The following is a 12,563-nucleotide window of genomic DNA, read 5'->3' as shown; positions in this document are numbered from 1 at the left end:
CTCATTGCTATTAGAGAACTCGTGTGTCAAAATCATAAAACCAGATGTATTTTCTGTAGGAATGTTTCATCACAAAGAATTTCAGAGCATTAATTAAAGTTCTTTCAACAAGTCACGTTTTCCAATTAATTACTTTTTCCTGGTAATTATATGACAGATGGATAAGGCACTGGCAAATTTGGAACAAAATGCAAGACTCAGCAGCAGTACTTTTCAAGTGACCAGTAACATGTAAAAGCAGTAAAAGACAAAACACCAAGTATAGAGCTTGAGAATATGGACTTTTTGTCGCTGAATCTGATACACCTGATCCACATGCACTCAGGGAGTGCGTATGAAAAACAAAAGACACAAACACCTGGATAGTTCTACTACTGAGTGATCGTTTTCCTCCACTGCTCTCTCCTTTGTTTCTCATAGAAAAGACAGCAAATAAAACACTTAGCAGGGAAACGAACATGACAGAAGAAATTTTAACACAGAGGAAGTAGCCTAACAAATTGAAAAGTAAGGACAATACGTGAGGTGTAGACAGGTTGTCATTGGGTTAGAGTGGAAATGAGAAAAAAATGGGATAAGGAATGAGCACCAAAAGAAGAGGAAGGTGTGTAAAACACAAGGAGGAGACGAGGTCAGAGATGAAGGTGAAGATGCTGAAATGCAGGACCTTGAAAGGAAAAGGAGGGGGAAAAAAAAAAAAAAAGAACTCCTATCACCTGACAGAGGCGTTAAAGCAGCTCGAGATGCATTAAGGCAACTTACCAAGGAAAAGATGCATTACAGAAGTCAGATTTAGCCAGTCGGAATAACGCGTACGGCAACGGCTCGAGCCTCGGACCGTAAACTCAGCGACGGGAGGCCAACAAGCCCGGTCGCCGGAGGCTCATCAGGGACGGCCGGAGCCGTAACACGGCCTGGCGGGAAGGGCCCCCCGCAGCGGGGGGGAGGGCAGCCGCGGTAGCTCCCGCCTGAGGGGGACCTCGGAGGCCACGAGCCTGTGGGCCTCCCCCGGCCAGGCTTCACACCGGGGAAACGCGGCGGCGGGCGGCAAGAGCGGGTCCGCCGCCGGTCCGCCGCCGCGGCCCGCCGGGGATGCGCCTACTGCCGGGCAACCCCCAGCCCTGTCACCCCTCATGGAGCCGGTCGCCCCTCACCGAGCCGGTCGGCCCCTTACCCCGAGCCGCGCCTAGAACTTGCCGCCCCCTCCCCCTTCCCTTCTCCTCCTCATCCTCCTTCTCCCCCGTTGACCGAGGCGAGTCCCGACCTTACCGGTCACCCGGTGCCGCGGCGGGGCCAGCGCAGACAACGAAGCGGCGAGGGGAGCGCGAGACGGCGAGGAGGCGGGCGCGCGCGAGTCAACAGCTGAGGTGGGGGGGGGGGCGGGGGGAAGTAAGGGGCGGGGGGGCAGCGCGCGCCCGAGCGGCGGCGGCAGCAACAGCGCGCCACCCGAGACGGCGCGCGCGCCGCCGCCGAGGCGGGGGGCGGGGCCCGGCGCAGGGCGGGGCGGTAACCAATAGCACCCCCCCCCTCCCGCCTGCGAGGCGTGACCGGCGGCGACACTGTCCAATGAGAGCGGGAGGGAGGCGGTGCTGCCGTTTTGACGGACAGCTCCCGGGGAGAGGCGGGGGCGGTGTGACAGACAGCTCCCTGCACGAATTAGCGGCGAAGAGAATATAGGGGAGGCGGGCTCAAGGCTGACCCGCTGCCGGCCTTGAGGGGGCGGGCTGACCTCGATGGGCGTCGCCATGGCGGGGAGGCGGGGATTAAGTTGAACGACGTCGCCGCTACCCAATAACAGCGGGGTACGGTGAGACGTGCGTCCCTGCTGCCCAATGGGCAGGCGAGGGGCGGGGAGTGAGGCGGGCGGTGGGTTTCCTGTGGCGGAGGGGGCGGGGAGGGCTCGGCCACCCCCTCAGCTGCGCGTCCGGCCCCGTGTAGCCGGGCGGGAGGGAGGGGGATGCGCCCAGACCCGGCGCGGGGAGGCGGCGGCGGGTCTGTGCGAGGGTGGCAGCGGCGCAGGGCAGCGCAGGCCCCCGCGGTAGGTGGTGGGGGACGGGGGAGGGGGTTTCACCTCAGGTGGACGGGGCCTCCCGGGGGGAGCTTCGGCCGAGGGAGGCGGCGGGACGTCAAGGAGGGCCGGCGCGGGGGTGCGGAGAAGGCCGGGCGGGCCGTGGTCAGTCGCGGGGGAAGGGGGTGGGGGCGACGGGCGGCCTTGTGGGGCTGCAGGCTCGGCTCGGCCCGGCCCATCTCCTCCGGCCGCCGACGACCGTGCCCCCGCCGAGGCCGGGTCGGGCCTGTGCTGGAAACGGCCGCTCTGCCTCAGAGGACGGCGAGAGGCGGCGAAATCGCCGCCGCGGGCTTTGCTTGGCCCCGCACCCTCCGTTGGCTTGTCGGTGTCCTCCTGCGGTCCCTCTGAATAGTTCCTGAATGTATTTATTATTTTTTTTTCAGCCAAATTCAGTAATCGGGAGTCTCAAAGACTCTTAAATTACCGTTTCGCTGAAAAACAGTAAAACAAGCACTCCAGTTGAGGGGATGTTGTAGTTTGACTTTATTCTCACTTATAAATCTACATAAACTACATGAACTAAGAATGCACCAATTGCAAGGACAGTTTGTGGATACCTAACCTATATATGAATATACATATTCATATCGGACTAGTTTAAATGTGGCTTTAGAATGGGGCTACTGGAATATTTCTTTCTAAGCATCAAATTATGCATATCTACTCAGTCGGCTTTAAAATGGTATTTAACCAAGCTAGAGTTCTATTTAATTTGGTTTCAGTATAATATCACTTTTTCAACTCTGTTAGGCAATGTTCAAGGCTTAAATTTAAATCTATAGATCTATGTTATCATTAATATTGGGCTGAATGTCATGTGTAAGTTTCTCTCCTCTTTATTTTTTTTCTTCTAAACAGGATATAATTAGCTATCATAATATTCTAATTATGTAGATCATCCCACCAAGGTCAGTAATGCTACTTAGATTGTGTTTCTTGTTACTGAAAATTTTCACTTCCTACTAATTGCATGAGTCCTATAAGGCATTGAGAGGTTTTTTTTTTTTTATTTTTACACTCTGCCTTTAATGTTCTTTTAGTCTTTTCACAGAAGAGCTAGCTCAGACTTGTACCAGATCTGCATCCTTTTTCCAGCGTTAACCTTCTTGTTGTGATAGCTGGCCTCTAGCTGAGAATCTCCTTTCTTTCCTAATGAGAGACGGTTGAGTGCTCCATGTAATCAAAACCTTCATTATTATGTCAGCTGTATCCCCAACTGTCAGTCGTTAAAATTTGGTAGCTTCCTTTACTTGGATTATAGGACTATAAGATCTCAAAAGTACACTTGGATTTTCTTGAGTTTTCATCAAAAAAAGTCTCTGAAATTGAATGGAGCCTTGCAGTCCTGCCCAATCTTGCAGTTACATGTTTTAATTAGGTCAAAGAAAGGCAGTATAACATCCCATGGTGAGTTTTCTACCTGTGGTTTTTAAAATTGTTATAAAGTGGTTCTGAGCACTTAGGAAAACTGAAAATCTTTTCATCAATTGAGCAACCTTCAAATTGAGTAGCCCCATCTAAAACATCTTCAGTAGCTTTCTATTTCTTCCAGAGACAGTTGATAGCACCTTCTCTGAGTATCTGACAACCTGATACTTCTAACAGTGTTAAATTCCCTGTTTCCCTTTCAGGCCCAAGTTTCCAGTCTGTTTCTTTGGTTTCTGCTTTCTCCATTTTGCTAGTAAGAGATTCTCCTTCTTGTAGCATCTGTAGCATTGATTTCTAGAACTAGTTTTCAAAAATGTTCTCATGAAAGCGATGTTGAAACTTCATTTCAGATGACTACTCTTTTCATGTTAGCTGCAGACTTGCACTTGAGAATATTGGCAATGTTTTCAAAATACTTCAGGCAGGTGATAGTAATTGTTCTGTAATCCTCAGCACCTGCCAGCTGGTTTAGGTATGTTTCTATAACAAGGAAAATGCAATGCTGTCAAAACCTGCTGCATTTTTTTCTGTCTACTTAGCAATTAACTCTTAGCTTAGCAGTGACACTCAACCTTCACCCCTTTCCTAAGGAGGGGGCCTCAGGTCCACCCTGCCAGCAAATGGCTTTCACCAGACCCTTTAGTGATCTGAGCAGAACTGAGACAGCAAAACGCAAAGTATAAAAATCCTATTTTAAACTTTTTTTTTTTTTTTGCTAGTTCAGCTCAAGGAGATGGCCTGCTGTGGGTCACACAAGTGTCAGCCTTAACGCAAGGGGAAGGGATGCACTGACTCCAGTTTAGATTATTTTAGGCCAAACTGGCTCTTTTCCTTAAGAGAGAACCCACTACTATCCACTAAACCAAATCCACTGAAACTTCAAACCCAGCCTGAACAAAAAAGTAGGTCTGTTGAACTCTGTATCAGAAGATACAGATCTAAATTGTAGGATAATTTTAGTGGTGTACAAAATTGTTATCCCGTAGCTCTAATGTAGCAGATCCTCTCCTAACTAGTTAAGCCAGCGGCTTTTACTTCCCTCCTCCTGGTTCCAGTGCTTATCTGAGCACAAAGTTGGTTCAACTTGCTAAGCTGGCAAAAAACCCTAACCCACTTAAAAAGAAAAAGGTGCTGATTGATAGATTTCTGCTTGTTCAGTGAGTTTAATGGGGTGGTCTTGTGAGCATCAGTAATAACACGGAGGAAGCAGCTGCAGCTCCTGGCCAGGGTCACTGAGGAGGCAGGGGAAGCAGGTCTTGTCCTTCCATCGCAGCGTCTGCTGGTGAGGATTAGGTGCTTCAGAACACATCATCTCGCTTTCAGTAAATGAAATGGTTTTGTTATCTGGAGCAAATCAAAGCTCAGTTTCTTATCTCAAGTGAAAAAATATCAGTGTTCTAAGTGGAAATACCAAATTTCAAAAAATCTCAAATTTTTAAAATAATTAAGAAACTTACTTCAGCACCGTTTCACTGGTGTATATTAATTTGTAGCATGAAATCTTCAGGAAGATCATAGTTCTCACCCCTGCTTTTTATACTTGCAGTGAGAAGTTTCTGGCAGATGCAGTGATAAAAGCCTTTCAGTTAGGAATATAAAAACTAACTTTTATGACTGTAGTAGTAGATGCAGTTGTCCTTGTTTTTCTTTTGTCATGATTACATAGACATTTAAATATACTACCAAGCCAATAAACCTAAATAGTGTTTCTGTCAGCCAGTGTCTGCATACTTTAGATACCTGCCAGAAAACAAACACTATCCCTAGCTTTTAGTAGTGTTAAGATTGCTGCTAAAAGTGGTAGTAGTGCTTACTGGCTCTATTTCAGCCTGGCTTATTTCAGCTGCAGCTCTGCAGACTACAGGATCTTTCAGATGGTTTGTTATTCATGCTTGTTAGTTGGCTTACATTTTATCATGATTACTTTGTTATAGACAGAGAATTGTTAGGTTTATTTTCAAGTGTTAACTATGAGTGCCTTAGTACTGGAGGAAAATGGATCTAAACATGTTCTTAGTGTACAAAAATCCCTAGATGGGTTTGACAGCTAGTTTAGGATTAAAGCATAATTTGTTTCACCAAACAAATTTAGATGAAGGCACTTGCTACAGCTGACTTAAGGCACTTAAACTGGACGTTGTCTATCTGGACTTTGGTAAGGCCTTTGACACTGTCCCCCACAGCATTCTCCTGGAGAAGCTGGCGAATCATGGCATAGACAAGTGTACTCTTTGCTGGGTTAAAAACTGGCTGGATGGCCGTGCCCAGAGAGTTGTGATTAATGGGGTGAAATCCTCTTGGCGGCCGGTCATCAGTGGTGTCCCTCAGGGCTCAGTTTTGGGGCCAGTTTAGTTTAATATCTTTATCAATGATCTGGATGAGGGGATTGAGTGCACCCTCAGTAAGTTTGCAGATGACACCAAACTAGATGGGAGTGTTGATCTGCTTGAGGGTAGGAAGGTTCTACAGAGGGACCTGGACAGGCTGGATCGATGGGCCAAGGCCAACTGTATGGGGTCTAATAAGGCCAAGTGCCGGGTCCTGCATTTTGGTCACAACAACCCCAAGCAACGCTACAGGCTTGGGGAAGAGTGGCTGGAAAGCTGCCCAGCAGAAAAGGACCTGGGGGTGCTGGTGGATGGCCAACTTAACAGGAGCCAGCAGTGTGGCCAGGTGGCCAAGAAGGCCAACAGCATTCTGGCTTGTATCAGGAATAGCGTGGCCAGCAGGAGCAGGGAAGTGATGGTGCCTCTGTACTCGGCCCTGGTGAGGCCTCACCTCGAGTGCTGTGTTCAGTTCTGGGCCCCTCTGTACAAGAGGGACATTGAAGTGCTGGAGCGTGTCCAGAGGAGAGCTACCAGGCTGGTGAGGGGTCTGGAGACCAGGTCATATGAGGAGAGGCTGAGGGAGCTGGGCATGTTTAGCTTGGAGAAGAGGAGGCTGAGGGGAGACCTCATTGCCCTCTACAGCTACCTGAAAGGAGGTTGGAGAGAGGTGGGTGTTGGCCTCTTCTCCCAGGTGAATAATGACAGGACCAGAGGAAATGGTCTGCAGTTGCGGCAGGGGAGGTTTAGATTAGATATTAGGAGGAATTACTTTACTGACAGAGTGGTCAGGCACTGGAACAGCCTGCCCAGGGAGGTGGTTGAGTCACCATCCCTAGAGGTGTTTAAGAAACGTCTAGATGTGGCACTTCAGGGCATGCTCTAGTGGCAGAGATTGTAGGTTGTTTGGTTGGACTCAATGATCTCAAAGGTCCTTTCCAACCATGAAGATTTTATGATTCTATGAAATGGAATGGTGGACAGGACCAAAACAGAGTGCTTTGCTGAGAATGGTAGTTATAAAAGAAAAGCGAGGAAGCAGCATGTAGGTGGGAAAGCAAGAACAAGAAATTAAGCCTCCTTTAAAGAATACGCCTAACGGTTGTGCAGTGACATCTCTTGATGCTTCCCCCCTCTTTGTTTTGCTAGGTTGTTGCTGGCAGTGAAAGACTTCCTCTCAAAGCTGTTTAAATGAGAATGTCCCTGGCGCAAAGAGTACTACTGACATGGCTCTTTACGTTGCTCTTCCTGATCATGCTGGTGCTGAAGTTGGATGAGAAAGCACCATGGAACTGGTTCCTCATTTTTATTCCAGTCTGGATATTTGATACTATTCTTCTAGTTATGTTAATTGTAAAAATGGCTGGACGTTGCAAGTCTGGCTTTGACCCTCGCAATGGCTCCCAAAACATCAAGAAAAAAGCCTGGTATCTCATTGCAATGCTACTTAAATTAGCCTTCTGCCTTGCCCTCTGTGCTAAACTGCAGCGATTTACTACGATGAAACTCGCCTACGTATTTATCCCTTTATGGGCCTTGCTTATTGGGGGTATGGTTGAACTTGGATACAACATCTTCTATGTACGAAGAGACTAAGCTATACTATGTGGTCTTCAACACTGGGATTGGTACCAAATTACTGGATTATTATTGCTTTGCCACAAACTTGATCTCCAAATTAGAACACCAAGTAAGAAAGCTGGAGACTATGTAAACCAGGCTGAAGACTGAAAGTAGACTTGTTCCATTTTTTTTATTTTAAAATTGTCACATATGCTCTTGTAAATAAAAGTATTTGTTCAACATAAGGTGTTCTAATATGATGATGATTGTTCTCTGTTACATGGAGTAAGATACAGGCTCTTCACATGCAGGTAGAAGATCTTTTCAAAGGAACTGCAAACCCCAGAGTATTCAGCACATGGGGTGATCCTTGGAAAGCGGACTTAAAAGCTTTCTACTACTTATGTTTTCACTCAGAAAATAACCAGTTACTAGTAACTTCTGTAACATAATAAATTTGCTTTAAGAATCTGTAACAATTGATAGCTGCCAAATAAGAGCAAAAAAGGAATAAAGTGACTCAGCATTTTGACAGGGAGACTCTACCTCCAGTCTGAAAGACTAGAAATAAGTATTTTAAGCTGCTGAAACAGACAATAACCAGTATATTTACCTAGGGGGAAAAAAGTTAGTAGGTGAACTGTGCCAGCAGTCCAAGATCCAGAGAAGAGGGAGACAAAGGTGATTACTTTCCAAGTGAGAAATCCCCAGTGCGGTAAAAGACTGAAGCTACAGGGTGAGTTCCATAATGCATTTGTACCTGCAGAAGTGGTATGTTAAGGAGGAAGATGTTTTTTAATTCCCTAGTATATTAAATCTCTGGGGGTGAAGCCTGGGCTTCATGGAGTGCTGGCAAACTCAGGTGTGAGTAAATGAACCTTTTCAAGTAACAAATGCAATGAAGAGGACTTCTGGGAAGAGCTGGAACCACGAGCGGATTTTGTGGACTGAAAGTGCTCTTCCAGGGGCTACAACACCACCAAATTCAAATGTAGAAGTTGTCTAGCACATTATTAATGTGCATGCTGAAGATACTGATCCATTTACAGTTCCTAGGCACAAAAGAATGTCTAGTGAATGAAAAGAGCCCAGGAAAAAGAGTCTAAGGTAACAGGAGGTGACTAGATTAAGGTGTCTCGCGAATGAAATTTTAATTAAGTACATTCAACTGTACTTGTCCATAAGAAAAAAGTCTTCCTGAAGTGTTTGGATTTACTTGTGTTGTTCAGTCACACAGACATGGGCATAAATACAGGAGAGGGCTTCATCTAAGGAAACAACCTGTTCCACTCTAAGGCAATGGCTCTCCATTCAGAACATCAGGTAACAAGTGATCTTTAGAAAGAATTTAAGTCACCTTTGCTTCAGAGTGGTTGAATGTCCTACCTTGCTAAAGGAGAAACCAAGGAATGACACAAAAAAAGAGACCAAGAAAAAATCTTTCTAATAATTGGCTGTTGTTAAAAAGATGCAAAATATTTATAACCTCTTTATTATAATAACACATCAACTTTTATTAGAAAATTCATGTACTCAGCCCCATTTTCTAAGCATCGCATAATTTACGGGGAGCTGAAACTACCATTTAGAACTCTTTCCCCTCAGTGCCTATCGGGAACAGTTCTTTTTGGGAGATGCATCTGTGCCCTACCTAGTTGTGCAAAATACTTCATGGCAGCACCTTGCTCTGCTCTGCATTGGAGAGACTTTTTGTCCACTCATACAAGGTCCCTGAGAAGAACTGGCTTCCTTCACTGTATTTGTGATTTTTCACATTAAAACAGCGGTTGTGATTAGGATGGGCTGTGGGGAGGGAGGAAGAACGTCCGCCTCAGTACGTGGTCCTGGGCCTGCTGAACACAGGAGATGCAAGAGTGAGCACATACACGTACTACATGTAGGTGTACATGCGTGTGTACATACAGTATGGGGAATATGCTTCATTTGTACATCCAATGTAGGTCTCTCAAGCATTTTTTCAGGGAAATTGGGGTCACTGAGCTTTCTGGGATGCAATATTCCAGGTATGGCCCATGGCAGACCTCATGTCCAATTTCTAGTGGATGCTTTAAAAATTTATGGAGAAGAAAGAGTGTCTAAACACCTACCTCCAATTAAAGTAAACTTTTATGAATCATTTAACAAACATTGATGCAAATACATAACAAGCATTTAAGCACTTTAGACAAGACTTTTATATATATACACCCACAGACTCTCATGGCTGTTGGTACATTACGGCACCAAGCATACAACCAAGTACCTATAGTCGTTCCCCATCTGATGATTATCACGAAGAAAAAGCAAAAAAGCCTTGTTCACACCATGCCAAAAAAATGCCATCGCGCTCAGAAGAGCAGAGCAGCTCCCTTCAGTCAAGCTGATGATGTCAACAGATCATTGTAACTTAACAAATGATGGGAGAATAAGAACTAGCCTCATTAGGACTTGGTATATTATTAGCAAGATGGGCCACAAATGGTGACTGCCCCCTTAATAAGCCCTTCTATTCCACAGATGTAACAATTATCTGAAAGTTTGGCATCTCTAATTAACTAGAATTGAACACAGTTGTTCCAAATCTCCTTTTAATTGCTGCCTCTAATTCAATAGAAAAAGATCAACATTTCAGAGTTTCTGTTGTGGGTTTGCCTTTTTTTTTTTTTTTAAGGGTTTACAAATCTTGAAATGCTGAAACAGACATTTCTTTCTGGTGTCCTACAGAAGTCACGCACACAAACCGATTTCCTTCCTTTAGCAGATATTTTTAGGACACAAGCCCTTGGAAGGCCGAACTTCATTTGCAAGTTCTAGTCCTTACAGAGGTACTGTGGTAAGAGGAATATCCCTTTTGACTCAGCATTTTGTATCAGATTTAACTGACCTGAACTGTGCTGATGCCTTTGTACGTGCAGTCTTGCTTTTTTGTGACGTCAGAACTTCATTCAGAACGGTTTATGATAGAGTACAGCAGAGCCCGCTCTGACCTTTCCAGAAACTGCTGCAGGAATTATCCTGTTCACAGCCTGGAAAGGGAATGAGTCCTCCTCACACCTGTTCTTAAATTTACAGCCTGATCTTCATTAAATAGAACAGAATGAGTTGGGAGGGCAGAGGGGGAGCTGATGCTGCTCTGCCAGAACGGGGCAGGAGGCGGTGACGACCCGTGTACCCGGCATCTCGCCAGCGTCTCATCCCAGGTACCCGCAGCAGCTGATGCACAGAGGGGAGAAATTTGCCTTCAGCGGCTTTGTTTTAAAATGCCATTCAAAAGCTTGCTGTTCTGAAATGAAACTGGAAGTGTTTTCCTATATACATAATGTATTGGGGATATATATTCTACATCATTTACCTATCTCCAACTCACTGTAGGTGAGTATCTACTTTTCTCTGATTAAGAAAGATACTCAATACACAAGTGTGAACGGTCACGAAACTAAAATTTTCAGTTAGCTATTCATGCTGCTTTTCTTGATTTGTCACCATTTGACACTAGTATCCAGTTTTCTGTTCTTTTTATACTTGGAAAAATACAATTAACTTGACATCTACATGCCCACTTCCAACAAACTTTAATCTGAATGTGTGTAATTTATGAGTCTGCCAGAAACTCAGAATTCTAACAACATCAGGTGTTGCCTATTTTAACACCACAGGATTTTGGGAACAAATAACACTGCTTTTCAGTAGTAAAGCTCCTGAATAATTGCATCCTCAGAAAGTTCTTCGAATTTAATCAAAGCACCGCACTATCATGTAACACATCACACTTTTTTAATTAAGATTGAGGTAAAATTAACTACGCTGAGTTGGAAAGAGAGCGTTTGTACCTTTTCACTGTACCTTTGTTGTTTTAAGGTTGGGATGGGATTAGTCTCCCACATGAGCCTTTCGCACCCGAACAGCGCTAGGTCTGGGTCTCAGCTGGCAGCTGGAGAGCATCAGGCTTTGGGGACTAAAGCAATTTGAGGAACCACTGCAGCTGGACCACTAGAATACTATTCGATGTTAATTCAGCATTTTCTTCTTGTACTTGGAAGTTGCATAAAGGGTAGAAAAATCTGCAACTCAGTAAGTAACGCTATTTCCTTTGATCTGCCTTTTCTAGCAAAACCAACATAAGCAGGCAAACGCAAGGAAAGTCTTCACACAGCGCAGAATGGCAGCGTAAGAGCGAGAAACAGGGAAGAAACGAGAACCCACGCCTAGTTTATACGCGTTAGTTTTTATCTCAGTATTCCTTTTGAGGTTTATAAAGAAATCACTGCTAAAAGATCTTTTTAGGTCTAGAAATTTAATTTCTGAGATTAACAAAAGCTCTCAGCTGCATTGATTAGACAGACAGGTACCCGAGTGTTACTGCACGCGTAGGATATAGCTTTAGTGGTCTTGACTTATATCACGTTCGTCTTCCACACACAGGTCTCATTCTCAAGGTTTTGTTCTCCAGACGCTTAGGGAATAGTTTTCTCAGCTAACTGCCCTATTTTGTCTTAATGCAACTGGGTTAAAAAATAAATAAAAAAAAAAAAAAAAAAAAGAACACTGCCATGAAAAGCATAGTCCTTAAAACACATTCTACCAAACATTGCACTTTCATTAAATGTGGGCTGGAAATTAATTGGTAGAAGAAAACATTGTATCAAAATAGTTATTGAAAAATCAAGCTTGATAAAAATAGAAGTTTAAACTGCTGTTTTAATTAATGTTTGTATCAGATTACCATAACTGTACACCAAATATTAAAGGATTATTTTGGACTAATGCCCTTATCAGTAGGCTCATCTATCAGCATGACCAGAACACGAGAAGATCAATGTTTAGCTGGCACTCGAGTACAGCACGCTCCAAAGCAGAGGAAATATTAGCATCATAGCACAGAGAAAAACAGTGGTTAGAATATAATACACTAAATTTGCAAAGTCAGTATCATCCCTGATGATTCTAATAAGAATAGCAACCTAGATACTGTGAAGTTAATCACGACTTCCAAACAGAACACAAAATAATTTGCATTTCTAAGAAAAATTAAACAAGTGATTGATGGGAATCAGTTCCCAAGTTTTCCTATGTATGCTGCAAATTCAGTGGGATCTGCACAAAATATCAGTATCGCCTATTATACAGTTTTTAAAGTGCATTTCATCCATTTGAGAAAGTAATAAAGTATCAGTGGAACA

At 44.6% G+C, this 12,563-nt stretch overlaps 2 protein-coding genes across 7 annotated transcripts in view; one reads left to right on the top strand and one right to left on the bottom strand.

The window, feature by feature from the left end:
- The window catches only part of PHTF2 (putative homeodomain transcription factor 2), a 72,048-nt gene extending 70,674 nt beyond the window's left edge, over positions 1 to 1,374 (bottom strand). For 3 of the 4 annotated variants that reach the window (XM_054217603.1, XM_054217616.1, XM_054217633.1), the window contains exon 1: positions 1,270 to 1,374. The gene's annotated coding sequence lies outside the window, so the exon portion shown is untranslated. Of the gene's footprint in view, positions 1 to 1,264 lie in introns of all 4 variants that reach the window. The other variant, XM_054217608.1, reaches the window with a different exon arrangement.
- Positions 1,375 to 1,783: 409 nt separating this feature from the next.
- On the top strand, positions 1,784 to 7,628 carry TMEM60 (transmembrane protein 60). 3 transcript variants are annotated; one of them, XM_054211573.1, is made up of 2 exons: positions 1,784 to 1,802; positions 6,970 to 7,628. In XM_054211573.1, the coding sequence occupies exon 2, from the start codon at positions 7,012 to 7,014 to the stop codon at positions 7,414 to 7,416; it is 405 nt and encodes a 134-aa protein (XP_054067548.1). In that variant the 5' UTR covers positions 1,784 to 1,802; positions 6,970 to 7,011; the 3' UTR covers positions 7,417 to 7,628. The 3 variants fall into 3 exon arrangements, with proteins under 3 accessions (XP_054067548.1, XP_054067452.1, XP_054067357.1); XM_054211477.1 differs by having other exon boundaries at positions 1,789 to 1,807; XM_054211382.1 differs by lacking the exon at positions 1,784 to 1,802 and adding an exon at positions 1,900 to 2,038.
- Positions 7,629 to 12,563: the final 4,935 nt, after the last annotated feature.

This window comes from Rissa tridactyla, chromosome 1, assembly GCF_028500815.1.
Source record: "Rissa tridactyla isolate bRisTri1 chromosome 1, bRisTri1.patW.cur.20221130, whole genome shotgun sequence".
NCBI lineage: Eukaryota > Metazoa > Chordata > Aves > Charadriiformes > Laridae > Rissa > Rissa tridactyla.
This window is presented reverse-complemented; position numbering and strand designations above follow the sequence as displayed.